General features: G+C 44.8%; 2 protein-coding genes and 1 pseudogene across 14 annotated transcripts in view; 2 read left to right on the top strand and 1 right to left on the bottom strand.

Annotated features, from left to right (window-relative positions):
* The window catches only part of TUBD1 (tubulin delta 1), a 33673-nt gene extending 31097 nt beyond the window's left edge, over positions 1–2576 (bottom strand). For 2 of the 7 annotated variants that reach the window (XM_030923378.1, XM_030923380.1), the window contains exon 1: positions 457–662. In XM_030923378.1, the coding sequence (XP_030779238.1) occupies positions 457–628 (172 nt within the window). In that variant the 5' untranslated portion in view covers positions 629–662. Of the gene's footprint in view, positions 1–456; positions 668–2334 lie in introns of those variants that run through there. The other 5 variants (XM_010364060.2, XM_010364064.2, XM_010364063.2 and 2 more) reach the window with 5 other exon arrangements.
* A 105-nt stretch (positions 2577–2681) lies between these two features.
* Positions 2682–23172, top strand: part of RPS6KB1 (ribosomal protein S6 kinase B1) — a 62201-nt gene continuing 41710 nt past the window's right edge. For 5 of the 7 annotated variants that reach the window (XR_004054945.1, XM_010364066.2, XM_030922940.1 and 2 more), the window contains exons 1-3: positions 2682–2961; positions 20961–21010; positions 22999–23119. Coding sequence is in view for 6 of the 7 variants with exons in the window: in XM_010364066.2 (XP_010362368.1) it covers positions 2821–2961; positions 20961–21010; positions 22999–23119 (312 nt within the window). In the remaining variant the exon portion in view is untranslated. Of the gene's footprint in view, positions 2962–3426; positions 3556–20960; positions 21011–22998; positions 23120–23172 lie in introns of all 7 variants that reach the window. The other 2 variants (XM_030922939.1, XM_030922943.1) reach the window with 2 other exon arrangements.
* Positions 22495–22688, top strand: LOC115894770 (annotated as a pseudogene).

The following is a 23172-nucleotide window of genomic DNA, read 5'->3' as shown; positions in this document are numbered from 1 at the left end:
CAACCTGGGTAACATAGTGTAGCAAGAACCTGTCTCTACAAGAAAAAGAAAAAAAGAAAAGAAAAACAGTAGTTGAATCTGGTGATTCGGAGGTCACTGGAAACCTTTTTTAGAGCAGCTTCAATGGTGCTATGAGGCAGAAGCAGGATCATAGGTGATTAAGCAGGGTCCTCTTTTGAGAATCTTAGATGAAAGGCAAAGAGATAACAAGGGAGACGAAAGTTATAGTCAAGAGATGAGTTTTGTTTCATTGGTTTTAAATTGGTGAGATCTGAGCATGTGGAAGGGAAAATGCCACTGGAAAAGCAAAGATTATTAACATAGAAATGAAAAACAAAAACAAAGTCATTCCCTAGTGAGATGGGAAGGAATGGGGTTTGAAAACCATGTGGAAGGCCTGGCTTTGAAGGGGTTGGTTCTATCAGAGTAAAGGAGAGGACTGTGGGCCACACTTACCTCCATTCTCCTCCTCACTGAAGAATCTCTCTTTGCAAGATGCTTGATATGCCTCATTCTCTCTCTTACAGCAGAGTCCATGAGAACTCTGTGAGTCTCTAAGCAAAGCATCAAAAACTTCAAAACCAATCTGATTGCCACACTGACCAAGTTGCACTGTTACAATTGACATGCTGAGCCACAAACTAGGTGTATTACCTCTAAAAACAACCTGTAACCGAAAAAAAATAGGCTTTGAGAACTACTACATTACTAATAAGAACAAATAAAATGCCATATGTGTTAATTATATATCAATAAAAAGTCTTTTTTTTTTTTTTTCCCGTGAGATGGAGTCTTGCTTTGTCGCCCAGGCTAGAGTGCAGTGGCACACTCTCGGTTCACTGCAGCTTCCGCCTCCCAGGTTCAAGCGATTCTCCTGCCTCAGCCTCCTGAGTAGCTGGGATTACAGGCACATGCCCCCATGCCTGGCTAATTTTTGTATTCTTAGTAGAGACGGGGTTTCACCATGTTGGCCAGGTTGGTCTTGAACTCTTGACCTCGTGATCTGCCCACCTCGGCCTCCCAAAGTGCTGGGATTACAGGCGTGAGCCACCGCACCCGGCCCAAAAAGTCATTTTAAGATGCCACACACATATACAATGTTGGAGATAGAACAGCTGCATTGTCTAAGGAGCCAGTCATTCAAGGAAGTTATCTTACTCTCTATATGGTTTTGGAATTTGTGATTTACTGTACATGAATCCATTCATACACAGCTCAATAGTTTCCAAAATCTGATTTATACTCAATTTTTTCCTAAACATACATTTAAAACAAAACATTCTCCTCAGTTGAGGTGTGATAAAAGAAAAAAAGAGGCTGGGTGCCGTGGCTCACACCTGTAATGCTAGCATTTTGGGAGGCTGAGTTGGGAGGATCACGTTAGCCTGGCTGTTCTAGACCTGGTCAACATGGCAAAACCCTGTTTGTACAAAAAATACAAACATTAGCTGGGCGCGGTGGTGTGCGGCTGCAGTCCAAGCTACTCAGGAGGCTGAGGTGGGAGGATCACCTGAGCCTGGGAGGTCAAGGCTGCAGTGAGCCACGATGTTGCCACTGCACTCCAGCCTGGGTGACAGAGTGACATCTTCCTGTCTCAAAAAAAAAAAAAATTAAAATTAAAAAATAAAAATAAAAACAAGACAAAACAAATGCCGATTGAAGAAATTAGTAGTACCACCCTTCACACCACAAGAACATGTAGAATGCAGAAGTGAGCTCAACATTGCACATTCAATTAACATTAATTTTCTCTCTTCTAAATATGACTTACGCTTTCTCCAATAGTCTAGCCTGGTAACTTTAGTAAAACCTGTAAGAAAGATTTTGTGTTTAGCTCAGGTAGGACAGCAAGAAAGATGGAGCTTGGAGAAAGAAAACCATATGAAATATTAACCGGGCGCAATGGCTTATGCCCGTAATCCCAGTACTTTGGGAGGTCGAGGCGGGAGGATCACTTGAGCCCAGGGATTCCAGACCAGCCTGGGCAACATAGCGAGACCCTGTCTCCTTTTAAAAAAGAAAGAAAGCAAAAGAAATATTAGAGCAGGTCCTCATTATTTTTACCTAGGAAAATAGATAATTTTTGATAAAGACTTCACATCAGGTCTATGCAACACTGCAAATGAACCGTGGGTTGTGAGACAGACTCTGTGCTTAAAATGTCAAACGGCAAAGTAGGTATTTTATTATCCTCATTTTACAGATAAGGAAACTGAGGCTCTGCAAGGTTACTGACTTTTCCAAGGCCACCCCACAGAACTAGTAAACAGCAAAGCCAAAAGGTCTCCCGCTCCCCACAGGCCCCAGGAGTTCCCCACACGTAACACGACTCACCGCCAGACGCGGACAAGCACTTCTGTCGCGTTCAAACTTCAGACCAACCTACTCACCATGCGCATGCTCACTTTCAACACGAAACACCTGAGAACGAATGCGCATGTTCCATAAACGGAGAGTTTTTGTTGTGTATATATTTTTTCCTATTCAGAAAGATTAATTACGCATGTTCAATTTCAATTTACGAACTTCAGACATGGTACGCATGCTCAATGTCCAACGAACGCTTTAGCTGACAATGCGCGTGCTCTAGTCTCCAAGCGCGGCTTCGGCTGGTGTTTTGCGCATGTTTCTGCCAGCACCTGGACCCCTGGCGATATTTCTGCGCATGTCCACTGCCCACAGTTTGGCTTCACGGAACCCTGTACGCATGCTCCTGCGCTGAACTTTAGGAGCCAGTCTAGGGCCTAGGCGCAGACGCACTGAGCCTAAGCAGCCGGTGATGGCGGCAGCGGCGGTGGTGGCTGCGGCGGGTCCGGGCCCATGAGGCGACGAAGGAGGCGGGACGGCTTTTACCCAGCGCCGGACTTCCGAGACAGGGAAGCTGAGGACATGGCAGGAGTGTTTGACATAGACCTGGACCAGCCAGAGGACGCGGGCTCAGAGGATGAGCTGGAGGAGGGGGTGAGGCCCGGGTCCCCGGGGGCCCGAGGTGACAGGGCCGGGGTGGCGGCGCGGGCGCAGGAAGCGCGGTGTGTCCTAGAGCGTGGAGACTCGGGGGCTCCTGAGGAGCTGAGGGTCGCGCGGCCCGAGACAGGGGAGCGGGCGGGGCGGACATGGCCCTAGGTGTGAGGCCTCTGCGGGGCTCGCAGGTGCAGGTCGCACCCTTAGCCCCAGGTCAGCGCAGCCCCGAACAGTCTGAAGGGGGAAAGAACGGACGCGTGGTCGATTCCTCGAGCTGCTGGACTTGAGTGTGGCGGGGCGCGCGTGGCGTGAGCGTGTGTTGGGGAGACGGGGGCTGCGCTTGCTGGGTGTCCCGTAAGTGCAGGTGAAGTGTGGAGGGTTTCCCTTCGAGTCTAGAATTTCAAGTATTAAATCTTCAGACCTCCCACAACCACCTCTCTTCTCGGCCTGTCGCTTCTCTCCTAGGAAGCGCTCAGCTGTTAGAAGTGACAGCTGAAAACTTCTGTCGGGAGTAGCACTGCCGCTGCTGTTACAGCCACCAGGAGTTTTATTTCGGGAGCAAGGGGGCTCTGCTGCATCTTCCAATCTTCCAGGGTTTGTTTGTTTGCTTTTTTTTTTAAAACCCCCTTCCGTGTGACTTTTTAAAATAAGCATTTATGAGGACACACGGCACTTGTAAACCTTTCCCCAAGTTGAGTATTTTTTTCAGAATAATTAATGTAATTTTGGGGTGAAAAAAAAAAACAGTGTTGACAGCCTTGATTTAGCTTGCCAGAAATAAGTTGCCTGAACAGAGACTTGTGAATGGTGGTATGAGGGCTTTCCTTGCTGTAATTTAGGGTACTAAATTTAGAATTGTATTTCCTAATGCATAGCTTGCTTTTACCTTGGCTGGCTTAGTGGTTTGTTAATCTTTATGGAATATCTTTTTTTCCCCTAGATACATTTATCAAAAAATGACAAATTGCACTTGAAGTTCAAAAATGTTGTCATACTAAACCACTGATCCTGGACCAACTGATCATCAGTTGATAACCTCTTGGTAGTTTAGCATCTAAATTCCAATGTCTAGTTGAATACATGGATTAATGACTGCTGTCAGATGTTTGCTCTAATTACATAGGGGCTTCCTTTCCCTTACCTCACCCTCGGTTTTTTCCTCTGACACCTGCCCTACTGTTGACAAAAGATTGAGATGGTATATATAAAGAACTTTGAACACTTTAAGGAACTAAGTGGCCTAAAATAATACTGTTCTTTATGTTTGTTTATTTTGTTTTGTTTTGTTTTGAGACTGGGTCTCACTCTATTGCCCAGGCTGAAATGCAATGGTGCGATCTCAGCTCACTGCAATCCCAGCCTCCCGGGTTCAAGCGATTGTCATGCCTCAGCCTCCCGAGTAGCTGGGATTACAGGCATGCGCCACCACGCCTGGCTAATTTTTGTATTTTTAGTAGAGATGGGGTTTCACCGTATTGGTCAGGCTGGTCTTGAACTCCTGACCTCAAATGATCCACCAGCCTTGACCTCCCAAAATGCTGGGATTATAGGTGTAAATCACCGTACCTGGCCAATACTGTTCTTTTCATAATCAAATGAGACTAAATCAAAATCACATGGTTTAGAAAGTGGATATTGAGGTGTGTGCTTTTTCTTTTCTTTCTTTCTTTTTTTTTTGAGACAGTCTTGCTCTGTCACCCAGGCTGGAGTGCAGTGGCGTGATCTCGGCTCACTGCAACCTCTGCCTCCCGGGTTCAAGCAATTCTCTTGCCTCAGCCTCCTGAGTAGCTGGGACTACAGGTGCATGCCACCACACCTGGCTGATTTTTTGTATTTTTAGTAGAGATGGGGTTTCACTGTGTTAGCCAGGATGGTCTCGATCTCTTGACCTTGTGATCCGCCCACCTTGGCCTCCCAAAGTCCTGGGATTATAGGCGTGAGCCACCGAGCCTGGCTTTTTTTTGAGACAGGGTCTCCCTCTGTCTCCCAGGCTAGAGTGCAGTGCCGCAATCTTGGCTCACTGCAGCCTCTGCCTCCCGGGTTCAAGCGATTCTCCTGTCTCAGCCTCCTGAGCAGCTGGGATTACAGGGGCGCGCCACATCACCCGGCTAATTTTTGGTATTTTAATAGAGACAGGATTTCACCATGTGGCCCAGGCTGGTCTTGAACTTCTGACCTCGGGTGATCACCTGCCTCGGTCTCCCAAAGTGCTGGGATTATAGGTGTGAGCCACCCAACCAGGCTTTTTATTTTATTTTATTTTATTTTAATTTTTTCTGAGACACAGTCTCACTGTGTAGCCCAAGCTGGAGTGCAGTGGCCCAATCTCCGCTCACTGCAGCCTCAACCTCCCGGCCTCAAGCGATTCTCATGCCTCAGCCTTCTGAGTAGCTGGGACTACAGGCGCACACCACCATGCCTGGCTGTTTGTATTTTAGTGGAGATGGGGTTTCACCATGTTGCCCAGGGTGGTCCCAAACTCCTGAGCTCCAATGATCCACCCGTCTTGGACTCCCAAAGTGCTGAGATTACAGGCGTGAGCCACTGTGCCCGGCCGGTGTGTGCTTTTTTAATGATGTTTTCATACGGAATTCCAGTTAGCCTCTTAATCGAACATAATGGTACACTAAATACAATTGGAAACAAATATGAGATTACTTTCATTATGTATACCATATACCATACTCTTATCAGTTACGTTGGTTCTCTATGACAGTGGCTTTAGGACAGGGCACGGGAGAAAACTGGATAGGAAGGTGCTTTATATCTTCATTAGTTGAACTGATAGAATTTCCAGAATGGGTTTATTCTCTTTTTTTTTTTTTTTTTTTTTTTTTTTTTTTTTTTTTTGAGACGGAGTCTTCTTGTTCTGTTCGCCCAGGCTGGAGTGCAATGGTGCAATCTCGGCTCACTGCAGCCTCCACTTCCCAGATTCAAGCAATTCTCCTGCCTCAGCCTCCCGAGTAGCTGGGATTACAGGTGCCTGTCACCAGGCCCGTCTAATTTTTGTATTTTTAGTAGAGACGGAGTTTCTCCATGTTGGTCAGGCTGGTCCAGAACTTCCAACCTCAGGTGATCTGCCTGCCTCGGCCTCCAAAAACGCTGGGATTACAGGTGTGAGCCACCGCGCCCGGCCAGGTTTATTCTTTTTTGAAAATACAGTACTGCATTAAAATTCCTGTATGAACTGGGACTTTTTCTTTTCACTTTCTTGTTGTGTTTCAAGAGCAGTAGGTGTTCCAGGGCTTTTGTCCTGCTGGGTACAAGCAAGTAGGATTTTGAGAGGGTATGAGGAGGAGGTCAGAAAAATTGGTGGAAATAGGAAAGAGAAAGAAATATAGCCCCGACCTTGGGGAGAGAAAGTCTGGGGAAAGAGCAAAGGCAATTAAAGAGGATTTTGAGGAAGAGACTTCTGTAAAATACATCTTAGCAACACTTTTTGGAGTTGAAAATGTTTCTTTTCAGTGTGTTATTCTAAGAGGTGCCTCAAGATGGATAATGGAAGATTTGGAGTAGAATTGGGTTGGCAAGGCCGGGCGCGGTGGCTCAAGCCTGTAATCCCAGCACTTTGGGAGGCCGAGACGGGCGGATCACGAGGTCGGGAGATCGAGACCATCCTGGCTAACACGGTGAAACCCCGTCTCTACTAAAAATACAAAAAAAAGCTAGCCGGGCGAAGTGGCGGGCACCTGTAGTCCCAGCTACTCGGGAGGCTGAGGCAGGAGAATGGCGTAAACCCGGGAGGCGGAGCTTGCAGTGAGCTGAGATCCGGCCACTGCACTCCAGCCCCGGCGACAGAGTGAGACTCTGCCTCAAAAAAAAAAAAAAAAAAAAAAAAAAAAGAATTGGGTTGGCAATCCAAGGAGATTCAGTGACATCCAGATTACCCTGAAATTAAAAATAAAAAGAATTCCGGAAAATGAGAGAAGTTTAGATTCTTAGAAAATCTTCTAATAGTTCTATTTGTGAATTTATAGCCTTTATTTATTACACAAAGTTTTTAACCATTGGTGCATATCAGAGTAGTCTTCCTCATTTTATAGTAAGGAAGCTGAGGCATGGGCCAGATGATAGCCAAAGATCGCATAGTGGTAGTGTCTTCTGACTCAATTCAGCAAGCTTCATTGCACGGGTTCTTCACTGCATTTACTAGTCATGTTTATAAAGTTCCTCTTTGTGGTATGTCAAAAGTGAATTCATATTCCTTTGGCCATACTCACTCTGTGATCTGGAGTAAATTCCTTAATCTCAGACGTTTTCTAGAAAACATGAGGGTTACATGAAATAAGTACATAAAGTACAGTACTCTCAAAATATCCTGGTGTATTAAGCAATTAGCTAGTTCACAGAAATACAGCTTGTCTTGTCATTGCTAAGGAACCAATCATTCAGATTTACCCTCATATGCCTAGAGACTTAATAATTGCAGTTAAACTAGAGGTGCTGTAGTTTTACAACTGTAGTATCATAGTGTGTATTTTTTTTTTAAATGATTGATCCCATTTAGAGAGATGTGCCTTTCAAGGTACATTACAGAGTGACTATGCATTAGTAAATATAGGTATTTACATAGTTTAATTTGTCAGAGATTAAAAGATGAGGAGACTAAACTGATACATTTATGGACAAAGTTGAATATCTGCTATCTAACTTAAAAAAGATCCTGTTTAAGGCTGGGCTCTGTGGCTCACGCCTGTAATCCCAGCACTTTGGGAGGCCGAGGCAGGTGGATTACAAGGTCAGGGGCTGGAGACCAGCCTCGCCAATATGGTGAAACCCAGTCTCTACTAAAAATACAAAAATTAGCCGGTCATGGTGGTGTACACCTCTAGTCCCAGCTACTCAGGAGGCTGAGACAGGAGAATCTCTTGAACCCGGGAGGTGGAGGTTGCAGTGAGCCGAGATCACATCACTGCACTCCAGCCTGGGCGACAGAGTGAGACTCCATCTCAGAAAAACAAAAAAAAAGATTCTGTTTAAATATCTCAGAGGAATATAATCAAAGCCTATTGGTAAAAGGGGAGTTTTGGGGGGAAGGTGTCTTTTTTGTTTGTTTTTTTGTTTCACTGTTGATGATATCATTTGGGGCAGTGAATTGAAACTAAGGAGAAGTTTTCCTTCAGAGAATTTAATTAGATTGCAAAAATATTGGAATCTTCTCTGCTCTCTATAGCATTAAGAGTAGTAGAAAACTGTAATGCAATTTTAAAAATTCTCACTTTGTACTCTAATTCAGAATTTGAAATAATCTCATATTTGAAGTAATCAAATATGAGATTACTTTCATTATGTATACCATATACCATACTCTTATCAGTTATGTTGGTTCTCTATGACAGTGGCTTTGGAGCAGGGCACGGGAAAAAACTGGATAGGAAGGTGCTTTATATCTTCATTAGTTGAACTGATAGAATTTCCAGAGTGGGTTTATTCTCTCTCTTTTTTTTTTTTTTTTGAGACGGAGTCTTCTTGTTCTATTCGCCCAGGCTGGAGTGCAATGGCGCAATCTCGGCTCACTGCAGCCTCCACTTCCCAGATTCAAGCTATTCTCCTGCCTCAGCCTCCCAAGTAGCTGGGATTACAGGTGCCCGCCATGACACCCAGCTAATTTTTTGTATTTTTTTGGTAGAGACGGGGTTTCACCATGTTGGCCAGGCTGGTCTCGAACTCCTGGCCTCAGGTGATACACCCACCTCGGCCTCCCAAAGTGCTGGGATTGTAGGTGTGAGCCACCGTGCCTGGCCACAGCAACTATTTTTTAAATAACCCAAGAGTTTAGGCAAAGTTCTACCCTTTCTTCCATTTCCTCTAAGTTACTGAATCTTGTCAATCCTAATGAACACAGTAAAGACATTGGATAGGCCCATAAAGCTTAAGATAGCAGAAAAAAATTAGGAGTAAAGAGTTTCCTGGCCAGGCAGGGTGGCTCATGCCACCCTGGGAGCACTTTGGGAGGCCGAGGCGGGCAGATCACCTGAGGTCAGGAGTTTGAGACCAGCCTGGCCAACAAGATGAAAACCCCGTCTCTATTAAAAATAAAAAAAATCAGCCAGGCCTGGTGTCAGGCTCCTGTAATCCCAGCTACTCAGGAGGCTGAGGCAGGAGAATCGCTTGAACCCAAGAGGCGGAGGTTGCAGTGAGCCAAGATCATGCCACTGCACTCCAGCCTGGGGGACAAGAGCGAGACTTCATCTCAAGCAAAAAAAAAGGAGTAAAGAGTTTCCTGTGAAAGAGAGTTGTCAGTATGTATTACGTAATGTTAGCTGACACTTCTTGTGTGAGATTTCTAAAGGTAATACTGAGTAGCAGAAAAGATTTGTGCCTCAAATCCTTCTGTCCTAGACGGTAATGGTAAAAGTTACTAGCACAATATGCAGGTGCCAGCATTACAGGTCTGGCCAGCTCAGGAAATGAAACATAGCTACAGGGCATGTCTTGTGAGGTGGCTTCAAAACCATGGTTCAGTCTTAACTACTCTGTAGTCTTTAATTTAGAATTAAATAAAACTAACATTAAAGAAAAAACAATTATGTCATACCAGTTTTATCACATCTGAAAGAAGTTAGTCTTTTGTCATAAAAGTGAAGCCATCCTAGGTGATTATATAAGGCAACAAAGACAAAAAAACCGTTAACCATGACCACCCCCATATCCCACACACAAAAGAAACTGTATCCGGTTAAAATGGTGAGAATTGGTTTTATTCCTCTTGATACTGCCCCATCTCTTTGCCTGTGTATAATCATGAAATGTACATTCCTGGTATTACATGTTATTGTGATTTGCTCACACCATGAGTGAGTTATGACTAAAATTTTGTGTTTTGGGGGCATTTGAACATTTATTCTATAAGAATACTATCAATTTTTGGCTGGGTATGATGGCTCATGCCTGTAGTCCCAGAACTTTGGGAAGCTAAGGTGGAAGGATAATTTGAGGCCAAGAGTTTGAGACCAAGCTGGCCAACAAAACAAGACCCCATCTGTACAAAAAATTAAAAAAATAAATAGTGGGCATAGTAGCACACACCTGGCCCTAGTGACTCCAGAGGCTGAGAAGAGATGATCACTTGAGCCCAGGAGTTTGAGGATGCAATGAGCTGTGATCCTACCACAGCACTCCAGCCTGGGTGACAGAAATCTAGTTGCTACACACACACACACACACACACACACACACACACACACACACACACACACAACTATCTGTTTTTGTTGTGTATGTTGGCTGTGTACTGGTAGTTTTGAAGAAAGATTATTCACTTTAATATCTTAATTACTCTAAAATTTGGACACGGTTGCTTAAAGACTTGTAATTTTTTAGAGTCTATTTTCTTTTTTTGAGATGGAGTCTCACTTTTGTCACCCAGTCTGGAGTGCAGTGGCGCGATCTCGGCTCACTGCAGCCTCCGCCTCCTGGGTTCAAGCGATTCTCCTGCCTCAGCTTCCCGAGTAGCTGGGATTACGGGTGCCCACCACTAGGCCCAGCTAATTTTTGTATTTTTAGTAGAGACGGGGTTTCTCCATGTTGGCCAGGCTGGTCTCGAACTCCCGACCTCAGGTGATCCGCCCGCCTCAGCCCCAAAGTGTTGGGATTACAGGGGTGAGCCATGTGCCTGGCCTAGATTCTGTTTTCAATTAGTTGGTATCCTTTCGTGTAAACTGAGAGTTCATAATCAGGTTAGATTCATTTTAAAGCTATATATTGGAATGTCAATAACTGAAATTCTGCTGCCAAGTTTTTTGTTGTTTGTTTCTACAATTCAGTGACTTTGAGTATATTTACAGAGTTTTGCAACCCTCACCACAATAAGGTTGTAGACATTTTTACCACTCGGCTGGGTGCAGTGGCTCAGGCCTGTAATCCCAGCACTTTGGGAGGCCAAGGCAGATGGATCACCTGAGCCTGGCCAACAGGGTGAAATCCCGTCTCTACTAATAATACAAAAATACCCAGACGTGGTGGTGTGTGCCTGTAATCCTAGCTACTTGGGAGACTGAGGCAGAAGAATCTTTTGAACCCAGGAGGCGGAGGTTCCCGTGAGCCGAGATTGCACCACTGCACTCCAGCCTGGGTGACAGAGTCAGACCCTGTCTTTTTTTTTTTTTTTTTTTTTTTTTTTTTTTGTGAGACAGAGTCTCACTCTGTCACCCAGGCTGGAGTGCAGTGGCACGATCTCAGCTCATTGCAAGCTCCGCCTCCCGGGTTCACGCATTCTCCTGCCTCATAGCTGGGACTACAGACGCCTGCTACCACGCCTGACTAATTTTTTTCTATTTTTAGTAGAGACGAGGTTTCACCGTGTTAGCCAGGATGGTCTCAATATTCTGACCTTGTGATCCGCCCACCTCGGCCTCCCAAAGTGCTGAGATTACAGGCGTGAGCCACCGCGCCCGGCTGAGACCCCATCTTTAAAAAAAAAAAATTTTACCACCCTCTGAAGAAATTTTGGGGCCGGGCGTGGTGGATGGATCCCATGAGCCTAGGAATTTGAAATCAGCCTGGGCAGCATAACAAGACCCTTTCTCTGGGAAAAAAAAAAATAAAAGAAAAGAAAGAAACTTTTGGCCAATTTTCTTACTTCTGATTCTCACCCTCAGCCCCAGCCAACTAACTAATCTATTTCTCATCTCTATAGATTTGGCTTTTCCAGGCCCAGTATGGTGGCTCATACCTGTGATCCCAACACTTTGGGAGGCCGTGGCAGGAGGATCACTTGAGACCAGCCTGGGCAACATAGTGAGACCCCGTCTCTATGAAAAATAGAAAAAAATTATCCGACTTGATGGTGCATGCTTGTAGCCTCAGCTACTTGGAAGGCTGAGGTTGGATGATCGCTTGAGTCTCCAAGGTTGAGTTTGTGGTGATCCTGCCACTGCACTTCAACCTGGGGAACAGAATGAGACCCTGTCTCTAAAACACACACAAAAAAAGCTTTTTCTGGACATTCCATGCAGATGGAAAAATGGAATCACATAGTGTATGACCTTTTATATTTGGTGTTCTTCTTTTTTTTTTTTTTTTTGAGACAGAGTCTCACTCTTCACCTACGCTGGAGTGCAGTAGTGTGATGTCTACTCACTGCCACCTCTGCCTCCTGGGTTCAAGTAATTCTCCTGCCTCACCCTCCTGAGTAGCTGGAACTACAGGCGTGCGCCACCACACCTGGCTAATTTTTGTATTTTTAGTAGAGATGGGGTTTTGCCGTGTTAGCCAGGCTGGTTTGAAACTCCTGACCTCAAGTGATCTACCTGCCTCGGCCTCCCAAAGTGCTGGGATTACAGGCATGAGCCACAGCACCTAGATGCTTCTTTCACTTAACATAATGTTTTTGAAGATCATCTATGTTGTAACATGTATCAGTACTTCATTTCTTTTTAGGGCCAAATAGTTATTCCATTGTATGGCTACAATGCATTTTGTTTATCCATTCACCAGTTGATGTTCATTTGAGTTATTCAGATGTTCACTTGAATTGTGAATTAAGCACTTTTTTTTCCTTTTCTTTCTTTTTTTTTTTTTTTTGGAGATAGGGTCTCACTCCGTTGCCTGTACTGTAGTGCAGTGGCGTGAAACAGCTCGCTGCAGCTTTGCCCTCCTGGGCTGAAGTAATTCTCCTGCCTCAGTCTCTCATGTAGCTGGGACCACAGGCATGTGCTACCATTCCCGGCTAATTTTTTGATTTGTTGCAGAGTTGGGGGCCTCGTGATTTTGTCCAGGTTGGTTTTTTTTTTTGTTTTTTTGTTTTTTGGGAGACGGAGTCTTGCTCTGTTGCCCAGATTGGAGTGCAGTGGCATGATCTTGGCTCAATGCAACCTCCACCTCCTGGGTCAAAGCGATTCTTCTGCCTCAGCCTCCCGAGCTGGGACTATAGGCGCGCACCACTATGCCCAACTATTTTTTGGATTTTTAGTAGAGACGGAGTTTCACCGCATTGGCCAGGCTGGTCTCGAACTCCTGACCTCGTGATCTGCCCGCCTTGGACTCCCAAAGTGCTGGGATTACAGGCGTGAGCCACCACGCCCGGCCCCAGGTTGGTTTTAAACTCCTGGCCTCAAGCAGTTCTTCTGCCTCTGCCTCCCAAAGTGTTGGGATTATAGGCGTGAGCCACCTCGCCTGGCCTGAAAAAAGCTTTTAGAAGGCTGGGTGTGGGGCTCGTGCCTATAATCCCAGCACTTTGGGAGGCTGAGGCCGGCGGATCTCTGGAGTCCAGGAGTTCCTGACCAGCCTGGTAACATGACGAAACCTATTCTCTACAAAAAATGAGCCGAGGCTAGGCACGGTGGCCTGTAATCCCAGCACTTTGGGAAGCCGAGCTGGGTGGATCATGAAGTCAGGAATTTAAGACCAGCCTGGCCAAGATGCTGAAACCCCGTCTCTACTAAAAATACAAAACTTAGCCGGGCATGGTGGTGGGTCCCTGTAATCCCAGCTACTCAGGAGGCTGAGGCAGAGAATTGCTTGAACCCAGGAGGCGGAGGTTGCAGTGACCTGAGATAGCATCACTGCACTCCAGCCTGGGTGACAGAACGAGACTCTGTCTCAAACAAAAAAAAAAATGAGCTGAGCATGATGGTATGCACTTGTAGTCCCAGCTGTTTGGGAGGCTGAAGTGGGAGGATCACCTGAGCCCAGGAGGTTGAGGCTGCAATGAGCCGTGATCGCACCACTGCACTCCAGCCTGGGTGGTACAGTGGCACCCTGTTTCAAAAAAAAAAACGGCCGGGCGCGGTGGCTCAAGCCTGTAATCCCAGCACTTTGGGAGGCCGAGACGGGCGGATCACGAGGTCAGGAGATCGAGACCACCCTGGCTAACACGGTGAAACCCCGTCTCTACTAAAAATACAAAAACTAGCCGGGTGAGGTGGCGGGCGCCTGTAGTCCCAGCTACTTGGGAGGCTGAGGCAGGAGAATGGCGTGAACCCGGGAGGCGGAGCTTGCAGTGAGCTGAGATCCGGCCACTGCACTCCAGCCTGGGTGACAGAGCGAGACTCCGCCTCAAAAAAAAAAAAAAAAAAAAATTTTTTTTATGAACATTTGTGCCCAGATCTTTGTGGAGCATATACTTTTCATTTCTTTTGAGTAGATATGTTGGAGTAGATTTGTTAGGTCATACAGTAGTAAGTCTATGTTTAATTTTTTAAGAGACTAACTTTTCCGACATGGTTGCACCATTTTACATTCTCACTAGCACTGTATGCAAGTTCCAGTTTCTCTACATCATTCCCCAACTTACTTTTCTTCTTTATTATCTATTGTTATCCTAGTGGGTATGAAGTAGTTTCTTAGTGTGGTTTTGATTTGCATTTCCCTAACAACTAATGATGTTGAACATCTTTTCATTTGCTTATTGTTCATTTGTATATTTTCTTTGGAGAAATACCTATTCAGATCCTAGCTCATTTTTCAAAAATTGGGTGTGTCATCTTTTTCTTTATATATTTTATTTATATGTATATTTATTTATTTTAGAGATGAGATCTCACTTTGGAGTTCTGGTCTCGAACTCCTGGCCTCAAGCATTCTTCCACTAGGGCTTCCCAAAGTGCTGGGATTACAGGTGTGACCCACTGCGCCTGGCCTATTTATCTTTTTATTATTGAGTTGGATTAATCCTTTTTTTTTTTTTTTTTTTGAGATGGAGTCTCATTCTGCTGCCCAGGCTGGAGTGCAGTGGCATGATCTCAGCTCACTGCAACCTCCACCTCCCAGGTTCAAGTGATTCTCCCGCTTCAGCCTCCTGAGTAGCTGGGACTATAGGCACCCGCCACCACGCCTGGCTAATTTTTTGTATTTTTAGTAGAGACGGGATTTCCCTGTTAGCCAGGCTGGTCTCAAACTCCTGACCTCATGATCCGCCCTCCTCGGCCTCCCAAAGTGTTGGGATTACAGGCGTGAGTCACTGTGCCCAGCCTGGAGTAGTTCTTTATATATCATTTTTGTTTTTTGAGACGGAGTCCATCCGCTCTATTGCCCAGGCCGGAGTGCTGTGGTGCCATCTCTGCTCACTGCAACCTCTGCCTCCTGGGTTCAAGCAATTCTGCCTCAGCCTCCCTAGTAGCTGGGATTACAGGTGCCCACCACTACGCCCAGCTAATTTTTGTAGTTTTAGTAGAGATTGGGTTTTGCCATTTTGGCCAGGCTGGTGTCAAATTCCTGACCTAAAATTATCTGCCTGCCTTGGCCTCCCAAAATGCTGGGATTACAGGTGTGAGCCACTGCACCTGGCGTTCTTTTTTTTTTTGTTTGTTTTTGAGATGGAGTCTCACTCTGTTGCCCAGGCTAGAGTGCAGTGTTGCGATCTCAGCTCACTGCAACCTCCACCTCCCAGTTTCAAGCAATTCTTCTGCCTCAGCCTCCTGAGTAGCTGGGACTACACACGCTCACCACCATGTCGGGCTCATTTTTGTATTTTTAGTAGCGATGGGGTTTCACTATGTTGGCCAGGCTGATCTCGAACCCCTGACCTTGTGATCTGTCCGTCTCGGCCTCCCAAAGTGCTGGGATTACAGGCGTGAGCCACTGCGCCTGGCCACATTCTTTACATACTCTTATTCTGTGGTTTTTATTTTCTTTTTTGAGACAGGGTCTCAGTCTGTCACCCAGGCAGGAGTGACGCAATTTTGGCTCACTGCAGCCTTGACCTCTTGGACTCAAGCAGTCCTCCCACCTCATCCTCCTGAGTAGCTGGGACTACAGATGTGCACCACTATGCCTGGCTAATTTTGTAGAGACCAGGTTTCACCATGTTCCCCAGGCTGGTCTCAAACTCCTGAGCTCAAGTGATATACCCACCTCAGCCTCCCAAAGTGTTGGGATTACAAGCGTGAGCCGCTGTGCTCAGTCTCTTTTAGCTTTCTTGACAGTGTTGGTGTCTTTTGACATGCAAAGGTTTTACATTTTCAGTAAATCAGTTTATTGATTTTTTAAATTGTTTGTGCTTTGGGTAATGTATATAAGAAACTTTCATACATTATTGCTTTCCCCAGGATCATGAAGATTTACTCCCTCCTATGCTTCTTCTTCTTCTTCTTCTTTTTTTTTTTTATTTGAGACAGAGTCTCGCTCTGTCATCCAGGCTGGAGCACAGTGGCACAATCTCGATTCACTGCAAGCTCTGCCTCCCAGGTTCACGCCATTCTCCTGCCTCAGCCTCCCAAGTAGCTGGGACTACAGGCGCCCGCCACCACTCCCGGCTAATTTTTTGTATTTTTGGTAGAGACAGGGTTTCACCATGTTAGCCAGGATGGTCTCGATCTCCTGACCTCGTGATCCGCCCACCTCAGCCTCCCAAAGTGCTGGGATTACAGGTGTGAGCCACCGCGCCCGGCCCCTCCTATGCTTCTAATAATTTTATTTTCTTGTTAAGTTTTGAGAGGATTTTTTTTTTTTTTTTTTTTGAAATGGAGTTTTGTTCTTGTTGCCCAGGCTGGAGTGTGATGGCTCAATCTCAGCTCACTGCAACCTTCGCCTCCTGGGTTCAAGCAATTCTCTTGCCTCAGCTTCCTGAGTAGCCGGGATTACAGGCTCCGGCCACAATGCCCGGCTAAGTTTTTGCATTTTTAGTAGAGACGGGGTCTCACCACATTGGTCTGACTGGTCTTGAACTCCTGACCTCAGGTGATCCACCCTCCTCAGCTTCCCCAAGTGTTGGGATTACAGGTGTAAGCCACTGCGCCCAGCCCTTGGGAGGATTTTTTTTTGGAGACGGGGGTCTCGCTATGTTGCCCAGGCTGGAGTGGAACTCCCAGGCTCAGGTGTTCATTCTGCCTCAGCCTCCTTGATAGCTGGGACTACAGGCACGCAACACCACACTCAGCTCGAGTTTTATAGTCTTAGCTCCTGTATTTAGGTCTTTGCTCCATTTTGAGTTAATTTTTGTGTATAGTATGAAGTAGCATATAGATACCCAGTTGTCCTCATTATTTGAATTGTATGTGATATCCAGTTGTTCCAACACATTTATTGAAAGATTATCTCTTGCCTAATGAATATTTTTGGCAGTTTTATCAAAAATTAGTTGACAATATAAATATAAGAGTTTATTTCTGGGCTCTCAGTTCTGTTCTCTTGATCTATATGTCTTTCTTTATGCCACTACCACACTGTCTTGATGGCTATAGCTTTGTAACATGTTTTGAAATTGGGAAGTTTCAGTTCTCCAACTTTGTTTTTTCAAGATTGTATCAGTTATTTTGAGTCCCTTGCATTTCTTTCTTTCTTTTTTTTTTTTTTGAGACAAAGTCTAGCTTTGTTGCCCAGGCTGGAGTGTTCAGTGGCACGATCTCAGCTCACTGCAACCTCCATCTCCTGGGTTCAAACCATTCTTCTCCTCAGTCCTGATTAGCTGGGATTACAAGCATGGATCACCACTTTGGCTAATTTTTATATTTTTAGTAGACATGGGGTTTCACCATATTGGCCAGACTGGTCTTGAACTCCTGACCTTGAGTGATCCACCTATCTCAGCCTCCTAAAGTGCTAGGATTACAGGTGTGAGCCACCACACCTGGCCTGGGTCCCTTGCATTTCTTCCTTCCTTTCTTTCTTTCTTTTTTTTTTTTTTGAGATGGAGTCTCGCTCTGTCACCTGGGCTGGAGTGCAATGGAATTATCTCGCTCACTGCAACCTCTGCCTCACGGGTTCAAGCAATTCTCCTGCCTCAACCTCCTGAGTAGCTGAGATTACAGGCGCCCTCCACCGCACCTGGCTAATTTTTGTATTTTTAGTAGAGACAGGGTTTCGCTGTGATGGCCAAGCTGGTTTCAAACGCCTGACCTCAGGTGATCCACCTTCTTTGGCCCCCCCCCCAAAGTGTTGGGATTACAGACGTGAGCCACCTTTCCCATCTGGTCGCTTAAATTTCTTTCTTTTTCTTTCTTTTTTTTTTTGAGACGGAGTCTCGCTCTGTTGCCCAGGCCAAAGTGCAGTGGCGTGATCTCGGCTCACTGTAAGCTCCGCCTCCTGGGCTCACACCATTCTCCTGTCTCAGCCTCCCGAGTAGCAGGGACCACAGGCGCCTGCCACCACTCCTGTCTACTTTTTTGTATTTTTAGTAGAGATGGGGTTTCACATGTTAGCCAGGATGGTCTCGATCTCCTGACCTCGTGATCCGCCCACCTCAGCCTCCCAAAGTGCTGGGATTATAGGTGTGAGCCACTATGCCCAGCCGTCCCTTGCATTTCTATATGAATTTTGGGATCAGCTTTTCAATTTCTGCAAGAAAGGAACCTGGGGTTTTGATAGGATTCAGTTGAATCTGTGACCAATTTGGTTAGTATTGCCATCTTAACAATGTTAAATCTTCTGATCCATAAACATGGAATGCCTTTCTATTTATTTAGGTTGTCTTTAATTTTATTCAGCAATGTTTTATGTTTTCATTGTTTTCAGTGTATAAGTCTTACACTTTGGTTGATTCTTTTTTTTTTTTTTTTTTTTTTTTTTTTTGGAGACATTCTCACTCTGTTGCCCAGGCTGGAATACAGTGGCACAATCATGACACATTGTAACCATGACCTCCTGGACTCAAGTAATCCCGCCACCTCAGTCTTCTAAGTAGCTGGGACTACAGGCGTGTGCCACCACATTCAGCTATTTTTTAAAAAATTTTTTGTGGAGGCAAGATCTTACTAGGTTGGCCAGGCTGGTCTTGAACTCCAAGTAATCCTCCTGCCTTGGCCTCCGGACGTATTTATGCCACTGTACCTGCCATAAATTTTTTTCTAAGCTACTTCTTAGTGATGGTATTATGAATGGAATTGTTATCTTCATTTCATTTTGGGGTTGTTCATTGCTAGTATATAGAAGGTTATTTAAATTTTGCACCCGTTTATTCTATGGTCAGATTAAATGTGTGGCCAGCATGACTTCCAACTGTTTGACAGTGTTGCTTAATTATTTTGTCTTGATCGGCCGCATTTTACACTAGATACCCTGGACTAGTTGTAGGTACCGTAGGCTTAGTTTATAGCATTATGTTACTCTGTGTGTTAAAAGCACATCAAAATAGCGCTGTGTGTAAATCATTTGATTTGTTAAGTCATACTCAGAATGTAGTGCCTTTAATTTCTTAATACACAAAATATATATATTTTTTCCTTTATTGGGGGGGTGCAGAGTCTCACTCTGTCACTCAGGCTGGAGTGCAGTGGCGCAATCTCTGCTCACTGCAACCTTTGCCTCCCGTATTCAAGCGATTCTCCTGCCTCAGCCTCCCGAGTTGCTGGGACTACAGGCACCCACCACCACGCCTGGCTAATTTTTGTATTTTTGGTAGAGATGGGTTTTCACCGTGTTGGCCAGGGTGGTCTCAAACTTCTGACCTCAGGTGAACCACCTTCCTCGGCCTCCCAAAGTGCTGGGATTACAGGCGTGAGCCATTGCACCCGGCTGAAAATACACATTTTCAAATAGATAAATCAAATAGATAAAATGTACATTTTGAAGGATAATCCACTTGGTTTTATTTTTTGATTAGTGATGAGTAGCCTCTATAGTTTAGTTGTCATGTAAAAGATTTTTTTTTTTTTTTTTTTTTTTTTTTGAGACAGTTTCGCTCTTGTTACCCAGACTGGAGTGCAATGGCGCGATCTCGGCTCACTGCCATCTCTGCCTTCTGGGTTAAAGCGAGTCTCCCGCCTCACCCTCCCGAGTAGCTGGCATTGCAAGCATGGGCCACCACGCCCGACTAATTTTGTATTTTTTTAGTAGAGATGGGAGTTCTTCATGTTGGTCAGGCTGGTCTCGAACCCTCAACCTCAGGTGATCTGCCCGCCTTGGCCTCCCAAGGTGCTGGGGTGACAGGCATGAGCCACCGCACTCAGCTTTTGTTTTCTTTTTGGTTGTTTGTTTTTTGTTTTTTTGAGATGGAGTCTTGCTCTGTCGCCCAGGCTGGAATGCAGTGGTGTAATCGTGGCTCACTGCAACCTCTGCCTTCTGGGTTCAAGCAATTCTCCTGCCTCAGCCTCCCAAGTAGCTGGAACTACAGGCACGTGCCACCCCACCTGGCTACTTTTTGTATTTTTAGTAGAGACGGGATTTCACCATGTTGGCCAGGCGGGTCTTGAACTCCTGACCTCGTGATCTGCCACCGTCGGCCTCCCAAAGTGCTGGGATTACAGGCGTGAGCCACCACGCCTGGACTGTCATATAAAATTAAAAGCAAAAGCTGGGGCCGGGTGTGGTGGCTCACGCCTGTAATCCCAGCACTTTGGTAGGCCGAGGAGGGCGGATCACCTGAGGTCAGGAGTTCGAGACCAGCCTGGCCAACATGGTGAAACCCCGTCTCTACTAAAAATACAAAAAATTAGCCGGGTGTGGTGGCAGGCACCTGTAATCCCAGCTACTTGGGAGGCTGAGACAGGGGAATCTCTTGAACCTGGGAGGCAGAGGTTGCAGTGAGTCAAGATTATGCCACTGTACTCCAGCCTGCGCGACAGAGCAAGACTCCATCTCAAAAAAAAAAAAAAAAAAATTAGCCAGGCATGGTGGTACATGCCTGTACTCCCAGCTACTCGGGAGGCCAAGGTACGAGAAACACTGGAACCTGGGAGGCGGAGGTTGCAGTGAGCCGAGATGGCACTGTTGCACTCCAGTCTGGGTGAGAGAGTGAGACTCCATCTCAAAAAAGGAAAGAAAAAAAGAAAAAGATGGGTGCCTGTAGTCCCAGCTACTTGGAACACCGAGGCAGAAGAATCACTTGAGGAGTTTAAGGCTCTGGTATGCTATGATCATACCCCTTAATAGCTACTGACTGCATTTCAGTCTGGGCAACTTAGAAAGACCTCATCTCTATTTGTAAAATAATTGAGAGTGAAATTCACACAGTGTTGTTTGTGTACTATATTTATTCATTACCATATTTGCCTGTTGTTGAAGTATAAGAGAATTTTTATACTGGTTTATTTCATTCATTCTCTTTCAGTTATGAAACAAAGAATTAAACCTTTAAATTTTATGTTTTTGAGATTATTTCTGAAATTTAACATATTTTTCAGGGTCAGTTAAATGAAAGCATGGACCATGGGGGAGTTGGACCATACGAACTGTAAGTTTATATGAAGAGATGTTCATTGTGTTGTCTTTCTTGCAAGTAGGTTTTATCAGTTCTATTTCATAGCAATCAAGTGATTCCAGTAACCTGTTCTTAAATATGTAGTCATATTTATCAGCTTGATGTATTGAATTTGGCACCAAACTCTGATCAATATTGTAACCTATCATAGTTTTGAGATTATATATGGATTTTGAGGAAAAGATATTAATTCAGATTCAGAGTACTGAATATGAATCTAAGTTGTTAGTTTAATATAGAGAGCCACAGTTTTAATCTTTTCTTACAGAAAAATTTGTAGAAATGCCTCAAAAAGTCAAATGCTTTCTGTTTTGCTTTAATATACAAACAGAAATTCATACAGTCATTCAAACAGAAATTCATGCAATCCAGCTGGGCACAGTGACTCACACCTGTAATCCCAGCACTTTGGGAGACCGAGGTGGGTGGGTCATTTGAGGTCAGGAGTTCGAGACCAGTCTGGCCAACACGGCGAAACCCTGTCTCTTCTTAAAATTCAAAAATTATCTGGGCGACAGAGCGAGACTGTCTCAACAACAACAAAAATGAAATTCATGTAATCTTAAGTCATTTTAGACAAGCTCCATTAGGTGAGTATGGTGATTAATCTGCTCTGTATCGTACACTCAAGTAAAAAGCCTTGGTGTAGGAGGAGAGTGAGAAGATAGATCACTCATGTGCATTTAAATGACAGAGACAATTGCTACCCCTTTTGGATTCTTTATTTTTATTTTTTTGGAGAGGGAGTCTCCCTCTGTCACCCAGGCTGGAGCACAGTGGCATGATCTTGGCTCACCGCAACCTCCACCTCCTGGGTTCAAGCGATTGTCCTGCCTCAGCCTGCCAAGTAGCTGGGACTACAGGCGTGCACCACCACACCTGGCTAATTTTTTTTTTTAATTTTGAGACAAAGTCTCGCTCTTGTCCCCCGGCCTCCCGAGTAGCTGGGATTATAGGTTCCTGCCACCATGCCCAGCTAATTTTTGTATTTTTAATAGAGACGGGATTTCCCCATGTTGGCCAAGCTGGAATTTTTGTATTTTTAGTGAAGACAGGGTTTTACCATGTTGGCCAGGCTGGTCTTGAACTCCCGACCTCAAGTGGTCCACCCACCTCAGCCTCCCAAAGTGCTGGGATTAAGCCACCATGCCTGTTGGATTCTTGAAATTAAGCTAATAACTTTAAAAAAAAGATATAGAGAAGAAGTTTTGTACCATGATGTGAACTAATTGGGTAGTTTTGGAAAGATCCCAGATTTTCTGCTGACATTGCCAAATGAGGTTGGATAATACCTAATTTCATAGATATTTTGAATGAAGTAAATTTGAATAAGTAGAAGACTTTTTTTCTTTGTCAACTTAATAAACTTGTTCTAATTTACCTTAGTTTTGGGGTGCTTGATGCTTATGAAAATAAATAATTATCTTCTTTTACATTGTTGCACTCCTAAGACCAAGATGGGTCACCAGCAGCTGTATTGGAGTCACCCGTGAAAACTGAGTCAGGGTTCTTGCTCATATTGCATCTGCTCAAACCAGCAAGATCTGATCCAGAAATACGGCCACAATATGTGCCGCCAGTGTTTCCATCAGTACACGAAGGACATAGGTTTCATTAAGTTGGACTAAGCGATCTTCCTTGAATGGATTATCCAAGGCACCTACCCAATGAAAAACCTCTTTGTACATACCTCTTTGTACAATACTTCTTTGTACATAAAATAAACATTTATAAAATAAGTAAATAATCGATTGCACATTCTGTGAACAAGGAGGTAAACAATTATCGGGCCACCCTCATCTTGACCTGCTGTTCTGTTTAGAGCACAGATAATTTGCTGTCATGTCCTTTTTTCCTTTTACTTAATTATATTACATTTCTTTTTCTCCTTTTTCTTGACTATATGCTGAAAGTAATTTAACTTTTTGCAAATTTATTTTTGGTTTTGCTTTTCTTCCCAGTGGCATGGAACATTGTGAGAAATTTGAAATCTCAGAAACTAGTGTGAACAGAGGGCCAGAAAAAATCAGACCAGAATGTTTTGAGCTACTTCGGGTACTTGGTAAAGGGGGCTATGGAAAGGTAGGCAATATTTTTGAAATAAGAGCTGTTGTCTGTCTTGAATAGATTGATTT

This window comes from Rhinopithecus roxellana, chromosome 19, assembly GCF_007565055.1.
Source record: "Rhinopithecus roxellana isolate Shanxi Qingling chromosome 19, ASM756505v1, whole genome shotgun sequence".
Taxonomy (NCBI): Eukaryota; Metazoa; Chordata; class Mammalia; order Primates; family Cercopithecidae; genus Rhinopithecus; species Rhinopithecus roxellana.
Note: the sequence above shows the minus strand (reverse complement) of the source record. Positions and strands in the feature narration are given on the sequence as shown.